We start from the raw sequence: 19,877 nt of genomic DNA, 5'->3' as shown, positions 1-19,877 counted from the left end.
CGATGGCTACGGCACCGCATCTCCACTCTCTATCAGAACACTAGCGAGATCCGTACACACGTTCATTCTTCTTATTACTATACTGTCCTTTCCAGCTACTACACTCTTTACTTAGACTATTCGCGGTTCAGCCCGGCGCTGCACCACCACTATTAGACCGCCATGCCTAATCGCTCCTTCCTATGCCGACTAATCTTCTGCGCCGTATTCGCCGTATCCGTCCTTAATATCTTCACCAAGGCCACCCCGCCGCTCTTCCACGCCGCAAAGACTTCTGCGCATGAGCACCCCCAGGAACTCTTTTGCCCGCAGTCCAAGCTCGCCGATGACGTCTTGGTCGTCTTGCGAACCGGGGCCACCGAATCACTCGAAAAGGTGCCGGTGCACCTCCGTACTACGTTGCGTTGCGTCCCCCACTATGTTATACACTCGGACCTGGAAGAGGAGATAGACGGACACGTCGTCCACGACGTCCTCGAAGGAGTTAGCGAAGAGACGAAGAAGACGAATGACGACTTCAAGCTGTACCACCAACTCCAAGAGCACGGAAGACGAGGCGTGAAACAACAAGAAGTTCTCACATCGCTATCCGGATCGTCGCAGGGTGACTACCTGCGAACTGACAACGATGGCTGGCAGCTCGACAAGTGGAAGTTTCTCCCCATGATCGACCAGGCACTCGAGGAGAAGCCAGACGCCAAATGGTATTTCTTCATGGAAGCCGACACCTACGTCAACTGGAACAACCTACTCGAATTCCTCAGCAACTTCGATGACAGCAAGTCCTACTACATCGGCAAGCACCTCTTCATCAACGAAGTCGAATTCGCCTACGGTGGCGCAGGCTTCGCCCTCTCTGCCCCTGCCGCACGTAAAGTCTCCGCCCAACGCTCCCCCCGCATCTCCGAATACGAAGATTTCACCAAAACCCACTGGGTCGGCGACTGCGCTCTCGGCAAAGTCCTCGAAGACGTAAACATCCCCCTCCACCGCGCCTTCCCCCACTTCCAAGGCGACTCCCCCGCGACGCTCGATCCCGCGACTTCCAAAATCGACCGCGACCTCTGGTGCTACCCGGCTGTAACGTACCACCACGTTTCGCCCACCGAAATACAAGAACTCTGGTCTTTCGAACAGGACTGGTACAATAGACACCCTATTTTGCTGCGCCACCGCGACATCTTCATGGAGCTCGTGCGCCCCAAGATCGGCCCTTCGGTCACAGCCTGGGACAACATGTCCGCAGACAAAGAGTACAACGCCCACGACCACTCCGCCGTGGCCAACGAACTCGAGCGCAACGCGTGGAAGTCCTTTGAACACTGCCGCACGCTGTGTGAGGAGCAGGATGATTGCATGCAATTCTCTTTCAACGAGGGCAGTTGCGCCATTTCCAATAGCTTCAAATTGGGCTATGCGAAGCCCGGTGCGCGGATACGGAGTGGCTGGATGCTTGATCGAGTGGACGATCTCTTCAGGAGTCTAGAAGAGCAGTGTGGACTCCGTGATTGGTTTGCACCAATGGAGAGTCCGAAGGAGAGGGAGAATAGTGAGTTGAAGATTAAGATGAGGAGGAAGAGGAGTGTGATGTGAGAGTACCTCACTTCAACAACAGTGATGGTCTTGCGTTACAGCAGCATCAGCATTGGCGTTTTTTTCCATGGTTTGGTGGTTTGCTTTGCGCTTTTTTTTGTGTGGTTTGATTTTGTTTGGAATGCAGATGGAGATGATGATACCCCCCCAAGACACTCGCTTTAGATTTTATAAGTTTCAGTACTATATACTACATCGTTGGATGGATGGAAGGCTGCACTGCGCAGGACCTCAACTCAAGGAAAGAAGAAGAACAAATAAACAAATGTTAAAACACATGATGATTCTCCTCTCTCTCTCTTCGTGCTTTCCTTATTAGTGAGATTTACCGGCGCATCAATCGGACTTGCGATTCCCGCCTTTGCGCCTGTAGCGTTAAGTGCCCGTTACGGTCCTTGACGCTCTCGTAGTAGCTGTCTTGTCAGTGCAGTACTATACCCGTATCGTTGTCCGGTACTGTTATATTTGGAATCGAGCGTTACATAGCTAGAGATGGGACGGATTACTCTGGTGCGACTACGGCGGCATCACGTCAAGCAAAGCCTCACAGTCACTTACTCCATGCGCGAAATCCAGTCTATCAATCGTACTATTACACATTTCATCCCTCCATACAGGCACTAACTACATCTATTCGCGCTCGACAAAGACAAGTTACAAAGCCTCGCTCTTCGCTAGATACTCTTTCGTCCTACCCTCATAAAACACACAAGACAGTTCAGGTGAGGTAAGGTAAAGATTCTCATCATCGATAATGCTAAGATGCAGTATATGACGCACGCAAGGCTATATCGCAAAACCACCGATGAAAGCAGAACAGAGAGGGGTATGTTGTTGTAATGAAGGATGACTACCTAGACAGCCTTCAGGACGGTATATTGATGAGAAAAAGGAAAGAAAATGGTTTCGCTATCGCTATCGCTATCGCTAGAAAGAACGCCTGACCCAAAGCCTCGCTGATGCAATTGCTATCGTTTCCGATGACAGCAATCCATGGAGCGGGCAAGTATTAATGCATGTACTGAACTGGAAAACGAACGGGATGGTATCAGAAGAGAGGGAAGAAGAGACACGACGCTATGTCGACGACTACATCGCAATCGCCGTTGCGGTGCTGTCGTGTTTGTGTTCCTCGGGACTCTCGGCGTACGCCAGCAGAGCTTTTGCATCATCGAGGCCCGAGATCGCGAGGCCCTTCTCGTCTTCTTCGTGAATGGTGCTTTCTTGGATGCTCTCTTTCGAGATCTCGCTCTTCCTTTCGGCATCTTCGATTCCGTCTTCGTCCATGAGGTTTGGTGGCCGTTGACGCATCGCGCGAGCCTTTTCCAGTGAGATGGTCTTTTGCTGGTAGGTGGTCGTAAAGGGAAGGGCTTCGTCTCGGTCGATTGTGGCTTTCATGAGCGCAGCCATCCAGAGTCGGCCCACGGCAAGGCTATCGACCGCGAAGTAGTGCACGATGGGCTTGGTGAATTGGACACCCTTTTGAAGTCCTGCACGAGGTGGTACAAGCTTGAAGATGAACATGCCTGAGACATCCTCCTCCAGCCCTGGGATACCTTTGGCGCTATCTGCAGATGCCGTTGTCTGTATGGTGGCGTTGTGCGGAGATGTAGGTGAGTTGGCCGCACCTGTTAGAGACGCATGGAGGCCTGTCATCCTCTCGTTGTTCGCTGGTAGCACGCGATGCGATGAGATGTCGATGAGACCTTTCTCTTCGGTATCATTCTCCGTGTAGTAGTAGGCCAGGCGGCGGCCACGAAGCACGAATAGGCGCGTCTTCCATGTCGTCATAAGACTCGAGGACTTCTTCTTCATCCAGCCGCTATAGTCGCAGTTCTCCATGGCTTGTTGGGGAGTGATTTGCTGACGGCCCTTGAGATATGCACTAGTGCCATGCTTCTTGGCCTTTTTCTTTGCGTCCTTGGGCGTGGTCGAGCCAGCGGTAAACCGCCTGTTGTTATCAGCCTTTTCAAGCTCGAAACTCTTCGACAATGATGTGCCAGAGGGAGTGCTAGATCCCGTCCGCGAAGGTGACTGCATCGGTGAATCCTTGTGTTGTGTGGTGGAAACATCCGCGGAGCTCAAATTCGCCTTCTCGCCGCCGGTTATCGCGTCTGATATCGCTCGAAGACCCCTAGATTGTGATCCCTTTTTACTGCTGAAGAACGAGCGCGTATGAGATGGTACAGCAGCTGGCGAAGGTGATGCACGACCTGTGCTTGAGGTCTCGCTACCTGCGACGTGGGGCGAATTTGCAATGGCGTCAATGCTGTGCGCATCATATGAGAGCTTGGTCACGGTTGGATGCGTTTCGCTTGCTGGCTTGAGAGGGCGCACAAAGTCGAATGCACTGGAGCTGCGCTCGCTTTTGGTGCTGGTACCGTAGTACTGTTTCGCGGCAGCGGAAATTGGACTCGCTGGCCGGAGAGCCGAATCTGCGCTGCCGATTCGGCTGTGTCGGCGACTGAACGACGCGCGCTGTGCGCCTTCGGTCGTGTAACTAGCATTGCGTGAATGGCTCGCGGCGCTTTCTCTCTTGCGCAGAACGTTCCTGCTACTCTTGCGGTTGTCGACCTCGCCTCCGGAAAAGTAGCCGCGGTCAAGATCCCCGGAGCCTAAGCCGGCCTCGCGGAAGTCGAACGTAGTTCCGTTGGTACTTGAAGCATGATGGTGATGTGATGAGACCGGTCTGCCGATATCTTGTACGGACTTGGACAGCGATGTCGAACCCATGGTCCAGTTGCGGTCAAATGATGGCGTCTTCCTGTGTGCGTGGGCGGCCATGGGTGCAGATGTAGGCGGCTTCATTAAACTGGGCGTGCTAGGCGTGGGTGGTCCCTGCCCGTATTCGATAGAAGAGTGGCGTCTGCTGTGGTTCATACTTCGGACGGAAGCAGCGGAGGGTCGTCTAGGCGAACCGGGCGTCGGTGAGGCGGGCGTGTGCTGGATCAGTGGAGAGGTCGCGTCGATGGTAGACGATCGGCCGGCGGATGAGGCTGCACGTGGGATGTGCTGACGGCTGGTGTTGCCTCGGGATCCGATGCTTTCCCTGAGCGTCGGTATGCGAGGAAGGACCGCCCCAGTTGATGCAGCCCTGCTCCTTCCCATATCGGCTGGGAACTCGTCTGGGCTCTCTGAAGGCGGCAGGAGAAGGGTCGTCCTTGCAGCTTCGGCTTCCTTCGCGTTCTTGACCTCGGACTGCAAGGCGTTAATCTTCATCCACGTGCGCAGTCGCGGTCCCATGGGGCCCAGATTGAATTCCTGCATGAAGATGAAGTTGCGGTCCACGCCCAGCAGCGCCTCGCCATCGATTTCTTGGTCGCGGAACACATCGCAGTGCTTCTTCTCCACGCCCGCGTCCTCGAGGTATTCGGCGACGCGCGCAGGCGACCATGTCTTGACCTCCTCCTCGGTGTGCCAGCTCTGCTCCTCCTCATCGGTTTCTTGTCCGTTGATGTATGACAGCCGGTGGTGGCTGCTGTATTCGCTTCCCGAGTCATTGGACCGTATCTCCTTGCCCACAGCGCTGTGGCGCGGCGTGCTCATGCCCGTGATGTGCTCGTCGATGACGCTCAGCGTTTCGTGCATGACGGGGCTTCCTATCGTCTCGTCTTCTGGTGGCGCCTCCCCGCTCAACGTCATGCTGATGCTCCGCGGGCCATTTTGTATAGATGTTCGGCGAGCAACTTCTGGTCCCGACGCGATGTTCAGGGGCTCTGTGGGTGCCGACTTTAAAGGTGGAGGGGCGCTCGTGGAAGCTGGTGGCTGTGCGGCGGTGGTCGGCGGCTCAGAAATGGCCATGCCGGGCTGAGGCGATGGTTTTTCTGATTGCACGGACATTTGCGAGGGATTGCGCGAGAGCATGGTCGGGATGGGCGTCGGTTTGGGTGCTGGCCGTGTGTATACTGATATACATCAGCTGTGTTGCTCGCAAAAGGAAGCATGGCGATCAGATAGGATAGGGGATGTGCACTACTGTGCTGCCGTCGATAGCGCAACATACCTTCAGGAAACAGGCCGTTCTCTCCCGTCTCGGTGTTCTTGCCTAGAAACCAGCCATCGCCAAAGTCGTCGTCGCGCTCAATCAGCTCGATGCGGTCGCCGCGCCTCAGGCTCAGCTCGTCGGGACTGCGGGCGAGGAACTCGTCTGCAAGTGCTGTCAGCAGCTGTCGCTGGCATGTGCGACGCAGTGGCAGCACGGGTGAGGGGAAACATACGCACTACGACGAGGGTATCGCCAGGCCGGCAGCCCTCGGTGTGGGTTCGTTGCGCCATGCTTACAGCTGCTCTCCAAGACTGGGTCGGGTCGGGGGGCGTGTATGCGGGCAGTCTCCAGATCAGTACAGGTGGTTCATCCTCGTGGGAGTTCGCGCTATCGGCGGGCGAGGCGGGCGCAACAGTCGGACGTTTGGCAGACTATAAATGCTGGCTACCGAGCCACCGCTACCTGAAACAGCCTGACAGGTGCGCAATGAAACAAAGTGGCGATGTTGTTTGGAGCGAGGGGGGAGGTATATTGCTTGATCCCGTCGTCGTGCGGCTGCCGGGGGTGTCGTGTCTATACTTGGGTGGTGGGACAGAGAGGCATGAAGCTAGCGATGCGCATCCTTGGAAGCAGTAGGCGACCTAGCCTGCATGCGATATGAATTACGTCGGTTGGCAAAACCACGGACGCACCGGGCGCTCCAAAGCAAATCTCGACTAGGCGCTGCGCCTATTGGCAGAGTGGGTTTGTACGGCAGCGGGCAGCCCTGGAGCGGTTCTGACTTGGCCGCTGACGATTTGCCGTCCAGCGTCCAGAGCCCCGGCGGCGCCCATCAATGGCCTTGGCCCAAAGCGACCTGGCATGTTCGCGAAACATCGCTGTCCGTGCGCCATGCCATCGGGTGTCGTGAGGGCTCACTGCCATCGCGACGTCGACGTTCACCTCACCCCGTCGCGCCTTCTCTCACGTGTCTCGCGGCAGCCTGGACAGCGAAAACTCCTTCTCCCTCCACATCCACATCCGGCACCCACGACCCGCCGCGCCTACCATGCACTGAGTCGCTCACAATCTCCCTGCGCGACATGAACTCCCCACATTCCAACTCGCCCATGTCCAGCACTCGAAGGCGACCAGCGCGTACCCTCAAGCGAATATACACAACATAACAAAGCGGCATGTACCACACCGGGAGTCACGCCATGACCCCAGGAGTGCCAGACGATGCGACAGCCCAGACGCTCAACTATGCGCTGGGCAACCTTGGGGGCCGACAGAAGAGCTGGATGACGCCGCTGCCCTCCAGCGCGCCTGCCCAGCCGCCCATCGTTCCTGCCGAACTCACACAAAACCCACTACCCTTCACCGTGCGCGGTCGCGGAAGGCCTCGCAAGCAGCCCAGGTTTACTGTTCCCTCCTCCACACACGCACCCGCAGAGAACCTGATCACGCGCCCAACCGTCGAGACCGAGCCGCAGCCACTATCCAACTCGACGTCTCCCCAGCTCCCAAATGTCGTCGCCCACCAGAACAGCGCCAACCACGGGCATTCGGCAGCCCGCGTGCTTCCGTCGCCCACGCCAAGCGAGGAGACATCGCGCTGTCCGCCCCCAGCACCGCACGAGACTGCTCCTGCAAAAAGAGTCAACGAAGGATATGCGCAACAAATGGACAAGCGGAGGCGCAGTGAGGCTTATGCAGGGCCGGTAGCAAACCCGACGAATCCTCCGCCGGACCTTCCGCGTCGACCGTCCGGCCACTACTCACAGATCGGCAGTCCTATGCTGGGTCAGATGGGTCAGACCGTTAATCGCAGCCCGTCGCTCGGCATGATGGCATCGCCACAACTGCCCCAGGGCATGCTATTCCAAGATCCGCGCCTCAGTAGAACACCTCCTCAGCCCTACTCGCCCTATGGGCTGCCACAAGCAGTCTCGCAAGACCCAGTATCCCGGCCTGTATCTCGCTCCGTACAGCCTGATAACACGACTACAACCCCTTTGGCCCCTGATTTCATGAGCCAGGGCTGGTACACAAAGAAAGACTGTCTGCAGATCTTAGGGCAATTCCAGGCATCAGCACCCCCAATATCGCCTGCCTCTCAGGACAGGAAACGCTTTCTTGTGCTGCAGAACGCTGTTGAGCTGTCAGACTGGCCCTATCTTACTATGCATCAATGTTACTGCCTGATGACCCACGCCCCTCACATGCTGCCGCCGGGGTTGAAGTCGTTGCCAGGTTTACAACAAGCGCAGAGGATATTGCACGATGTTCTTGATGCAAACCACATACTATCGCCTAGTTATCTTCACTTCTTCTCCCATTTCCCATACCCGATGCAGCAAATTGCAGCCATGTGGCCGGCCACATTCGAGTACCAAGCACAGCTTTTCAAACAGTTTGTTGACCAATCGCCCAACTACAACCAACTGAAGGCGATATGCGAGCACCGTCGATTCCCGCCCCTCGTCCGAGAACTTGTTGTCGAACTCCGCATTCATTCTCTCACTTTCCAGCGTCTGCTCTTCACCGCTTTTCTGCGGTGTATTTGCCGCGCGGTGGTCTCGAATCCTAATGTCAAACCCTTGCTTGCAAAGTTCGAGAACGACATAGTTGGTGTCTTCGAGCAGAATCAACACTACCACTACTCACGGCATGCTTCCTCAGCTACGGAGACGCCTGAGCAGAGCCAACAATTAAAACACGACGAGGAACGAGTTTGGGGCTCTAACCTGAGAGCGCTAGTCGAGGCTTTCGAGGCTAACCTTCGCAAGAACGGCGCTTCATTGGCTGATCATACGTACGGCGCTCCCCAACCTCAGCAACAGGTACAGACCCACCAGGCCCCTCCACCGCAACCGCAGCAAGTGCAAGCCCAGCCCCAACCACAACGAGTACAAACCAGCTCGCCCGCTGTTCCGCCTTTCAACCATCCCCAACAAATGCCACCGCGCACGACCAGATCGGTTGACCAGGGTTCGGCACAAGCTGCTATACAGCAGTCGCGTGGGCCTGGTCGTCCTCCCGCACGCCCTGCCCAATCTACAGGGGTGGCGCCGCCTCCACGTGGGGTGCCCTTGCTTCCTGCTGCTGGCTGGCAACAACCACAACAGCGTGTACCCAATCCAGCACGCTTTGGGCTGCACCAAGCTCATCTCAGAAGTCCAGTTCTTCGTGCGCAATCCAAATTCTCGCCGCTGTACACATTTTGTCAGAACTTCCTCAAACCCCCAACGCGGTTGTCCTCGCCAGGCCGTGCGATTGAGAAATGGACAATCACCCTGACACCTTATGATATGCAGAGGATTGGGAAAACTATTCCAGATCAAATGGGTGGACCTGGTACTGTGAACATCAACGAGACCACGAAATTTGCTCGTTTACGTTGCGTCAAATGGCCGGAGCCTGAGTGGACGGAGGAACGCTGGGCTGTCGCCGATACGTCCTGGATACCTCACTCATATTACACGGTCAACGACACTCCTCTCGAACTGCGGAAGAAGATCCACTATGGAAAAGACATGCCCATCGACCTCACGGGCCTGCTGAGAGAAGGCGAGAACGTTTTGGAGATTGCAGTAATGGCTCGGTCCGGCGAGAAATCTCATCTCAACTACATGCTCGCCATCGAGGCCATGGTTGTCTCATCCCACGCGTCCATCGTAAAACATTGTCTAAACCAGAGTCGCGTCCCCGCAGACAAAGTCCTACAAGGCATCAAAAACAAACTCTCCGCCGTCGACGACGACGAAATCAGCGTCGTCGAAAGCACCCTCACCATCGGCCTCTTCGACCCCTTCAGCCAAGCCAAAATGTGCGACATCCCCGTCCGCAGCAAAGCCTGTCCGCACAACGACTGCTTCGACCTGGAAACGTTCCTCCAATCCCGGCCGCGCAAGGGCGACGCATCCGTAGCCGATCAGTGGAAATGCCCTATCTGCAAATCTGACGCCCGGCCACAGATGCTTTTTGTAGATGGCTTCATGGAAGAGGTCAAGAAGCAGCTCGAGGCCCATGGACGAGCAAATACGCGCCATATTATGGTTCGCCAGGATGGGAAGTGGATACCTAAAGCTGAAGTAAGAGAGGGTGTTTCGAGTGCCACGCCTGAACCTGTTGCTGCGCGTCGGTCGGTTCCGGCTGAGGTTGAGATTATCGATCTTAGTGACTGACGAAGATTTCTCTATGGGTCTGTCCTGGTGGGTCGTATACTTGTTTCATTACGCATGTACGTATTTGGTCATGAACAAAAGTGGGCGTTTCAAGCGTGGCATGGTAATGGAGTTTGTGGAGGTTATACCCCTGATTTTTTTTTCGGTTCGTCATGTATGTATAAGGCGCCTGCTTATTTCATGTCTGAGGTGCGGTTCGGTTGGGGATACCTTCTAGTTGATGTAGGACTACAAAAGTGTAGATTTAATAATACGTGGTAATGTCAACAATCAACTCTGTTCTAATCTTTGCTTGCACGTACAGTGTGTTCGTGTCCACGCTGCGGATGATATATGCGCTGTCTAACATCTCACATGCCACATGAGCTGCCTATAACCTGTACCTCAAACCCTACTTAATATCTATAAACTTGTGCGAGCGTACAAGAAAGCCGCCATCAGCTAAACATCCCCACAACACTCAGGATACCATCCCAAAAGCTCATCGCTCGCTATCACACCATCTCCTTGTACACACCCGCGTATGGGGTCAGCGCTGTGTGAAGTTTGGAACTTGCATTCCTCTGAAGTCTCTACGAGGCCCCTAAGGAGTGCAAGTTTCAAAATTCAAACCTCGCTGATCCCATACGCTGATGCCGTACCTGTTCACCCGCGCTCCAACACACAGCTAGTCTAATAAAACCCCAAACCGCCATTCAAACTAACCCTACAACTCATAAACACCATGCCCCAATCACATGATCCACTTGTTCCACTTCGCACACGTGCACGATGTGGAAGAAGTGGATCATGTGACTAGGGCGTGATGCGGATCAGTTGTAGAGCAGTTTACGCAGGTTGGGATGGTGTTGGGTCCTGTTTGTTCCGTGTCTGCCCGCCTCAGAATGCCTTTCCAGGCTACGAGGGTCGAAAGAAGGATGAGGACAGTCGTATTGCTTCATGGAGTGTAGTGTATGAAGCAATGTGGCTCACCGACACCGTGTTCGGATCTTTCGCAACGGCCTGTGAAGGATACGTCGAGGAATCAGAAAGCGGCGGTAAGAGCGTTCGGCGCTTGTCGGAAGTGTCTGGTCGGAGTGCTGGATGAAATGGATACGTCGCATGTGCGTGGCTCCATCGTGCTAGACGTGGGCGTCGGAGTCGCTGAGTTGTCATCTGGCTGCGGAGCGGTTGGGTGCTCCACTGCGGCTCATGCTACATGCATGCATGATGAAGTTTATCTGTCGGAATGGTGATGAGTTTTCAACGGCCATCCGCATGGAGGATTTTTGCAAATGGTGGCTAAGGCAATGAATGAGAATGCTTCGCGACTGCTCGGCACGCCAGTCCACATAGAGAGGTTGTAGCGCCTTCTGAAGAGCATCAGACACGATGACCACACGCCTAGTACGCGCGCCCTCTTCGAATACAGATCCCTGTCGGTGTAGATTGTTCCAGCCTTAGTCAATTCTTGGTCGTGTTACCTAGATAGTATAACAACCGAGGATCGACTTAAGACTGGAACCATCACATCTAAATCAGGAGTCTGGTCGAGAGCTCGAGCGTGTGAGTTCAAATCGATGCGTCCTCATAACGGCGGCTGGCATGAGAGTTTGCCGTAGCTTTGGGTCGTTCGCTTTCGTTTCGATGGGAAATGTGTGCTGGAGGTTGAGAGAATGTACGATCCAGCGCGATGTGCTTTCCTCGAGGAGTGAGGCGTGGGTATGTGTTGCGTCGTCAAACCGATTATGGGTCTCCTACGCTTGATCACTGCCGTGAAGCGTGCTTTCAGTCAACCTCGTCGCTGAGCTCCCCGCGAGCCGTCTCACGGGATTGTGCGTAGACAGTCTTTTCGAAGCTGTCGGCTGGGACCATGTCTCCATGTATGTGTCACCCGGAACGCGACCATTCCAGTTCGTCGCCCTACCGGCGCTGTTATATCCATCTTCACCCCCTCCCCCTCCTCTCCTCAAACCCCCTCTCATTCTCCCCGCCCTCCACAATCCCCCTGAGACTCGGCATCCTCTTCTCCACATACTCATTCATCACCCTGAGCACTCTTGCCGGCGTGCGATACGCATTTGGCGGCCTCTTGCTCACATCGCTCAGCCCCACATGCGGCACGCTCTTTTCCAAATCCACCTGCGCCATGCTCTTCATCGGGTGGAATTGCTTCCAGTAGGGTTGGCGTTCGATGAAATCGGGGTGCACGGCACGCGAGCGGTCAACGGTTACTTGGAACCATTTTGTTGATTTCTTCTGCGAGGAGGCGTGCGGTGGGGGGTCGAAGGGGAGGGGTTTGGATGGCGGTGTTGGGGCGGGGGAGGTGCCGGTGGGGGTGGGTAAGGTACGGTTTAGGAGTTGTGAGGGGCGGAGGATCTCGTCGATGCCGTCTTTCTTGGGGATTTGCTGGATGGGCGTGTCGTCTTCGTCTTCTTCGGCGGCCTGGACTTGTGCGTCGGTGTCGGTGTCGCTGGTTATGAGCTTCTCGAGGGCGAAACGGAGGGGTGAGGCGTCAAGAGCGCTCTGGGCGGCGGGTTCATCGCGGTAGATGGCGAGGGCGACATTGTCGGCGGGGTTCTGGTATTCGTACTGCGCGCGGTGTGAGTGATCGTGTTGAACGAGTAAACGTATTGGCGAAGACGTACCCGAAGATACTTGAAGGTGCTGATTTCGCCGAAGCGTTGGAGGACGCGGAATATCTCGCGGCTCTCGGATAAATTGGCGGGACGTGGCACGATGCGCAAGTGGATGGAGCGCGGTGCCAGCGCTCGACGGGCAGACATGGCGGGTGTTGTGGCTGAAGTTGTGAGTGGGACGGATGCGGCACGAATTCACAAACTTACGATCAACAGCCATGTGGGTCACCAATTTACCAATGCTCAGGTTCGCGGAACATGCAGCAACGCGGGAAAGGAACACTGTGCTGGGTCAGGCGGATAAGTTACGATAAGAGCATAGTGGGAGTGTGTTGCATGTTGATGATGGTTGTGATTATATAGTATGTGGGTGTAACGACAGCGCTCAGCTTGTCGCACCCTATAACGCCAGGCTCAACCCTAAGGGAGCTCTTCCACCCGATGGTAATATAATAATACATCTCCAGGCCCTGTCCAATGTTGCTTTGTTTCCAGCAAGATCAAGTGGTATAATGCGCCCGTAGTGAGACCCCAAACGCCGTTCGCTATGCATGTAACCAAATCCGACTGATAGTACTATGATGACCGCCTCTTAGATACGCCGTTGCCCTTGGACCGCTTGCGCATGCGCACAGGTCGGGTGACGCGGACGCAGCTGTCGCGCCTTTCGTGGGCTTTCCACACTGGCATGCTGGCGAGTGACTCGATGCCTGACGCAGGCACATCGTAGTCCATGTCGACGCCCTCGTCGTCTCCAGAGTTGCCAGGTGCGCATGTTGATGTCGAAGATGTAGAGGATGTTCGTGAAGACGACTCGCTGACGGTGCACTGCTTCTCCTCCTCGATCATCTTGACCAGCTTGGAGAGATCGCGGGCATGCGATGAGCTGCACTGCATGCGCGAGCTCTGTTGACGTTGCATTCGGAGAACGGAAGCTGCGATGCGCGAGTAGGTGGGTCGCGCCTGCTGTTCTTGCTTGGTGGAAGGCGCGCACTCGTCATCGCTTTCCGGTGTGAGAGGGCCGGCAGGATAGCAGCGGACAGTCGTGTCGATGCGAAGGCTCTGCTGGTTGAGTTGCACGGCAAGGTCGCCCATAGTGCATGGTGGAGTGGGAGGGCGATTTGGCGCGTAATGCGGGTCCATCGCCTGTGACGTGGGCGAGACGTTCATAGCTGCCCGCTCAGCTTCGTAGGCGGAGTAGTCAGGTGACGGCGCCGGGTCGAAGGAGAAGTCGCGGAACATGGTCGTCATTGTGATGTTGTTGTGAGGACGAAATGGACGGCCGGGGTAGGTATGTTATCAACGTCGTGACAGAGAGCTAGAGACGCAAATGACGGCGGCGAAGGATGCTATAAGGCGCTGCCCATGGCGTTCCGCGGCTTGGGGGCGTGGGACTAAGGCGAGACTAGGACGCCGGGGCCAGGTTTACCATGCTTCTGGCTAGCAGCCACTGGGCACTTGCCGTTGGCGCTGCACTCCTCATTCCTCAACCGCTCCACTCGAGTAGGATTGCAATCCCGGCCTAGCTCCCAATGCTTCATCTCTATTCCCTGGCGATACTCCTCTCCTATCGCGCGCAACATGTCGATGCGGACACTATGGCATTTGCTGCAAATTGACGGCGGCGGTCATACGCCCCCAAACTGCCGCTCTTTCATCGTCGCTCCCGGCTTACTACATGACGGCAGCAGTCAGGGCTGAGTGAGGGCAGCTGGACGCGAGGATCAAGGGCTGCCTTCTGGAAGCCTGCAAGGACTCCCTCACAGCCCAAAAGCCCGCGGCACCTCTCATTCGTCGATGCCGACAATGCGGAATCTGGAGAAGCGATCGGCGCCCATCGACTGGCTGCGGAGCTTTCTAGCAAAGCCAACGAGTGCGCAGTCTGCTGCGTCTAGTCCTCGATCCAGAAGGAGAGGCAGAAGCTCCTCAGAAGCCGGTTCAAGACGGTGGATCTCAACCACGTCCCGGAAACCGCCAGTGTCAAGCTGCAGTGCGAGCTATCCTTATTCCCACGCCCAGTGTCGCTAGAGCTGCTCACTATCGCCGCTGGCGCTCCCCATCACACGGATCGGCACTGCTTAGCAGCTGAAGCTGTAGGGAACTCCCGGCACATCACACATGACCCTTCAAAATCCCACGCACCCAACTCTGAAGTTTGAACACTGGGTCATCCACACGTTTGGTGAAACCACGCGCCGCGAGATGCCACGTCCCATCGTCCCCCCTAGCAACTCGCGGCGGCTTTTTCTCTTGTTCTCTCCTATCCAAACCTCCCTTTTCTTATTTCCTATATCCAATATTCCGAACCGTCGAGTCCACTACGCTAACAGGCCTTGGGTAGCATCCGCTCCGACGTTACATGTGAAGTTTTCTTTAATTTCGGTCCTTCGACCATGGATGGCTTTCGCCACCCTGTGGATCCGCCCCGGATGCTGACCGCGACCCCTGATAGTTCCATTGGGGATCAGGGTGCTCTCCCGTCAGACGTGGCTGACTTTGCATGAAGCCACAGTTTGAGGTACCCGAAGGTCTGGGGCGACACGTCTGTGATTCGTCAACGTTGGACTAACATCCCGACAGCGGAACTCGTTTTAGGCCTTCACCGGAATGAGCCTACCTGTTTGAGCTGTAACCTCCAATCTCCCTCTGCTCCTGAATCTTGGATCCACTCCGCCTTCCCCGTTAGTATCAGTCCCTGCGTCGCTCAATGCAGCGAATCATGGACACCGGATCTAGAATTCTGTCTTGCTATACTTCGCGACCTTCTTCGTTTCTATCGCGCTATCGCTATCGCACTATCACGCTGAAGACGACGGCAAGTCGCGCTGCCCGAGCTGAAGTCGACCCAGCTCACTACTCACACTTACTGTGCTCGATATCGTCTTATCTAGTCAGGGTCGCAAATGAGCATGTCGATCTCGAACGCCAACTTCGCGAAACCACCCAACAGCTGTCTCGACCAGCTAAAGCTACTTACGAATCGCGGGTGCCTGCTCAACTGCTGTCGCAATGGGGAGCACAGTAATCTACTCGGGGATCGACGTGAATCGTCTCACGACTATTATCTCCTCAAACCTCACTGCATCGAGTCGGCGTCACCGATGCACACCGTAGCTGGGGGCTGAATAATCTCATCGCAACTGGCCTACAGGTACGGCTCTGGTGCCTTGTGAGGCCAAAGACGTGGGGTGTGTATGCTTGCGGCATCGATTTGCTCAGACGCATGCGTAGAGGTGCGTCCAAGATGCACCAATGGTGAATGTCATCGCACGCTCCTTAGCTCTCTCGGACTCCCCGCGACGTCTAGTCGGCGGGGGCTGAAGACACTACTTCTTGGCCGGACGTACTCAGAATGCACACCGCACTGTCTGACCCCGTCGCCAAGTCTCATTACATACTATGCTCGCGCGTAATGTACATCGGGCATGCCGACCGTATTCACCAGTCCATGCGCCCTGTCCTGCTCTTCACGACACAAACCATGAGGTAGTGAACACTTTACGGACCCAGGTCCTGCTACGAACAGCAAAGCGTTAAGCGCAAATCCAGCCTCGTCCTCGAGAGGACTCCTGCCTAACTATGAGGGGTCTTATCGTTCGAAGGGGAAGACAGTATGCGCGTCCAGAACTGCGACTACCGTCTTCTGCGCGCAAGTCCAATGATACTCTCTTCGAATGTAATGTACCAGCACAAGCGTCCATGCGCGCATTGTAGCGTATACATGTGGGCACTCAAAAGATCCCGAACAACAACTACAACACATTTTCGGTTCGACCATCCCGCAGAGACTTTGCTGACAATGAATGTGCTCCTAATAGGTTTTAGTGGGCGATGAGCTCGATTGCAACTTGTGCAACCAGTCTGCGATTATCAGAATGCGAAAATTTATCAAGATATCGGTACCAAAGCGAGCGTTCCATGGCTATCGCTGAACATTTCACCAAATCACACGCCTGTATTGCAAATACTCAGCATGTGCGATGTACAAACGCCGGGTATCTGGCATCGATGCAAAGCGACCAGAGTTACTCTCAATGAGACCCCTTCCGCTGGTGCAGAAATAGTGGATGAAGTAATATAAAATTGCAGAGGAAGGATGAAGACATTTTCAAATCTCGCATTCTCACATCTCAACATTATATTCTTATAAGAGCCAGAAGCCAAACACGATGTCTCCCTCCAAATTCAGCAAGATGTGGTTCAAGACACGATCTGGCAAACGCCATGCGCCTGAAGAAGAACCGGTTACTCCCGAGCCTCCTTGCACGTCTGGTTGCACGGAACCCACCCTACTAGTAGAACAGCACATCCGTTGGCTTCACAGCACACACTTTGGAAATCCCAATGAAGAGATGGCAGCCAGGGTACGCCGTCTCAATGACTTGATCAGCGACTGGAAGGAGCGTCTCAACGCGAAAGACTTGCGAAAGACTCTATCTGAAGAGGAGATGACAGGCCTCTTGAACGATCTATCGGAGACGTTCTTCGGCGCGGAACTTGTTCCTCCTCAACCCTCATTCCAAGTCCAGTTTGACTGGGTAGACGATCACGACAAAAACAAATGGAATATTCTTGGGGTGACAATACAAAAAAGCTACGGCTGCCTGATCGAACTAGATCCTAACGTCACCGATCCACTGAACCACTGGGTTCTTCCAAAAGTCTTCGACAAACGAAGGCAAGGTCGCCTTGGTACGCTCCTCCACGAGCTCTGCCACGCTTTCTTCTGCAGACATATCTGTGAAAACTGCCACAGCAGGGTCAGTCATGGCGCGGCCTGGCAGCAATTAGCCCTAGAGTTAGAGCATGTCAGCTCCAATTTGTTGGGAATACGCATGGAATTGGATAGATGCATCAGCCTCATTTACGACGAAGAGAAACTTGGCATAAAGTCAAGAGGGCGTTTGGATTGGGACGAGTTCAACCTCGCTGATACTGTTCTTGGACGCATAGCATTCAAGAAGCCTTACCTACTTCACCCTAAGACGGTCAAGATGTGTCGGATGATTAGATCTCGTTCGGTGCTAGAATGACCGGCCTACCGGCGCGGAAGTACACCTCGATCCCAAGGCCACTGCAGAACACAGCGTGCGTCATCGCCAGCCCCGCCCGCGCAACAACGATCGGTGCCAGAACATGGGAACGCAGCCGCCTGACGACAGCAACAACAATAAAAGAGACTCTGACACCACAAGACGGCGCAGAAGAAACCGGATATAACCCTGAAGAAGCGTCATTCGGCTGACTCGAAGAAAGAGTTGACGCACGACCGGGTGTACGTGCGCAACGTTTCACAGAACAGGGGTCGGATAAGCGGAAGCGGAACCTAGAAAAGACCCTGATAACATAACGTCTGTCATGCATGCACACTCCACACTGCGCCACGTGGCGTGCGAGAAATGAACAGCCACAGTGCTGCCACGGATGTCTCGTGGGCTTCGCGCTCGAACTTAAAGTCTTTTTGCGAGGGACTTTAGGTGTGTAGGAGTACGTTGGTAGGTGGTGAAGGTCTCGCTCACTATCCGCCTAGACACGAGGAGCCTCCCCCGGTTGAAAATGCACACTCCACACTGCGCCACGTGGCGTGCGAGAAATGAGCCACACCCCCCGTTCCAACATCGGACCGTTGTCTTTGTGCAACTTCCGTCACAACCCAGGGCAGGATTACCGAGATGCCCGTTCTCACGCACGAAACGCGCGTACTGGCTTTGATCCGCAGCCCCAAACATAGCCTCGACACACCTGTACTCGCAGAACAAGTGTCCGTTATGTCTTGGATCCCGATTCCCCAAACCTGCCTGGCATCGTATCGGCATCACCTGCCACAACGAACCCTCGTCCCGATCCTCAGACGACCCTAACCGTCTGTGCGCAGCATGCCTCGCAATCGCGACCCCTGCTGTGCATCCGAATCCTTCAATCTTACTACCCTTACCGCCTCACTGTTCGGTTAGGGCACCATGTCCCCAAAACGGCTGTCACGTCTTTCCCATGGGCCGAATCTCGGATTTGGGTTACTCTTTTCTTTTCCTTCAATCATGTCGAATTTATAGCCCTGTACATTAGCTCATTAATATTACGTCTACCCCATGGGGAATCCGCCAGTTTTGGAAACGCACGATGCAAGTAATCTTGCAAAGAAGACGAAGAAGTCGGAAAAGAAGAGAAGACGACTCCATCCCATCCGGCGCATCGCGAAGTTCATTCTTGGCGATGGAGAAAAACATCAGAGGAAACAGAACGACGCCCAACGTCTCGGCGACCAGCTAGAAGAAGGGAAAACGTGCCACGGCGCGTCAAGATGGCAGAATCTGCTTCCATTCCTCGAACCGCTCTTCGCCCTGGACCCAAAACTGTCTTTCATCGAAGACCGCATCTTAGGCCGCAACCCAACGATATCCCATACCGATGACTACGCTCCCATATCAACCACGCCGCCGAAATCACTCGCCGAACTCCAAGCCCACGTCCAAGAAGCAGACCTCCCATGTACGTGCGACGAATGCGCGCCGAAACTCTACAAAATCTCCACCTTGGCCTCCCACGGCGCCCTCCGCGACCGTCGCAACAAACACACCTCGAAGAACCACCACCGCAAAACCCCCTCCTTCTCCTCCGAAAAGGTGCCCAAACCCACCAGTCCAGCGCCTTCATTAACACTCCGCTTCCACGGAACCTACGAATCCATGTCCCTAGTCCGCCATCACATATCCTGGCTCGACGCAACATACCTGCACCCATCCGCGCGCCCCACGCCCTCCGTCCTCCACCTGCGCAGTCTACTCTCATATTGGTACCCGCATCTCACGTCGCACGACCTGCGCTCCACGCTCTCAGCACGCCAAGTAACAAAGCTCTTCTTGCATCTAAACCGCGTATTCTTCGCCGGAAACGTCCCCACGCACAACGAGCTACTAAGCGCCGGATTCAGCTACCTCGACTCGCGCCAACGCGATTGTTTCGGAAAAAGCTTCTACAACCCTGTTGTAGGCACGCAGGTTCTCCTTCATCCTATGCTGTATCGTGGATACAGGCCGTTGGATACACCGACACAGACGCAGCAAGCGCGGATGAAATCGAGGTTGGGTACGCTTCTGCACGAAATGATTCATGCGTTTCTGAAGGCGTATACGTGTCGGAGTTGTCCCATGTGGGCGGCTTGTATAGGCGAGAGGGGGCATGGGAGGGCGTGGCAGGTTTTGGCGAGGAAGGTGGAACAGGTTGCGGCGGTTGTGGTGGGTGGGAATGTGGATTTGGGGAGGTGGCAGAGTGCGTTGAGTGAGTGTGAGGGTGGTGGGTTGCCGAGTGTGCATGATTTGGAGGTTTGGGGGATGGGTGGTAGTAGTGGTAGTGGGGAGAAGGGGTGTTGTTGATAGAGATGTGAATGGGTAGATATTCTTGCATTGGGTTGGCGCAGCATTTACGAAACGGAGTTTTAGACGGCTGGTATGGCTTTTGTAATGATATCCTTCTACGTTCATGTCACAGCGTCCATTTGAGTTATAAAGTATG

General features: G+C 55.0%; 5 protein-coding genes across 5 annotated transcripts; 2 read left to right on the top strand and 3 right to left on the bottom strand.

Moving 5' to 3' along the window:
• Positions 1 to 162: 162 nt before the first annotated feature.
• J4E84_007964 (uncharacterized protein) lies at positions 163 to 1,593 on the top strand (the record flags this gene model as incomplete). Its single annotated transcript, XM_049390542.1, has 1 exon — positions 163 to 1,593. One exon carries the CDS (start codon positions 163 to 165, stop codon positions 1,591 to 1,593), a length of 1,431 nt encoding a protein of 476 aa, XP_049241643.1.
• A 1,089-nt stretch (positions 1,594 to 2,682) lies between these two features.
• J4E84_007963 (uncharacterized protein) lies at positions 2,683 to 5,868 on the bottom strand (the record flags this gene model as incomplete). Its single annotated transcript, XM_049390541.1, has 3 exons — positions 2,683 to 5,498; positions 5,597 to 5,740; positions 5,811 to 5,868. The coding sequence occupies 3 exons, from the start codon at positions 5,866 to 5,868 to the stop codon at positions 2,683 to 2,685; spliced, it is 3,018 nt and encodes a 1,005-aa protein (XP_049241642.1).
• A 909-nt stretch (positions 5,869 to 6,777) lies between these two features.
• On the top strand, positions 6,778 to 9,747 carry J4E84_007962 (uncharacterized protein; the record flags this gene model as incomplete). Its single annotated transcript, XM_049390540.1, has 1 exon — positions 6,778 to 9,747. One exon carries the CDS (start codon positions 6,778 to 6,780, stop codon positions 9,745 to 9,747), a length of 2,970 nt encoding a protein of 989 aa, XP_049241641.1.
• Positions 9,748 to 11,673: 1,926 nt separating this feature from the next.
• J4E84_007961 (uncharacterized protein) lies at positions 11,674 to 12,512 on the bottom strand (the record flags this gene model as incomplete). The annotated part of the gene is made up of 2 exons (XM_049390539.1): positions 11,674 to 12,318; positions 12,375 to 12,512. 2 exons carry the CDS (start codon positions 12,510 to 12,512, stop codon positions 11,674 to 11,676), a joined length of 783 nt encoding a protein of 260 aa, XP_049241640.1.
• A 429-nt stretch (positions 12,513 to 12,941) lies between these two features.
• Positions 12,942 to 13,616, bottom strand: J4E84_007960 (uncharacterized protein; the record flags this gene model as incomplete). Its single annotated transcript, XM_049390538.1, has 1 exon — positions 12,942 to 13,616. The coding sequence occupies one exon, from the start codon at positions 13,614 to 13,616 to the stop codon at positions 12,942 to 12,944; it is 675 nt and encodes a 224-aa protein (XP_049241639.1).
• Positions 13,617 to 19,877: the final 6,261 nt, after the last annotated feature.

This window comes from Alternaria hordeiaustralica, assembly GCF_023758085.1.
Source record: "Alternaria hordeiaustralica strain BMP 2776 chromosome Unknown scaffold_19, whole genome shotgun sequence".
In the NCBI taxonomy this organism is placed as follows: domain Eukaryota; kingdom Fungi; phylum Ascomycota; class Dothideomycetes; order Pleosporales; family Pleosporaceae; genus Alternaria; species Alternaria hordeiaustralica.
The sequence above is the reverse complement of the archived record's forward strand: the minus strand, read 5'-3'. Positions and strand labels throughout refer to the sequence as shown.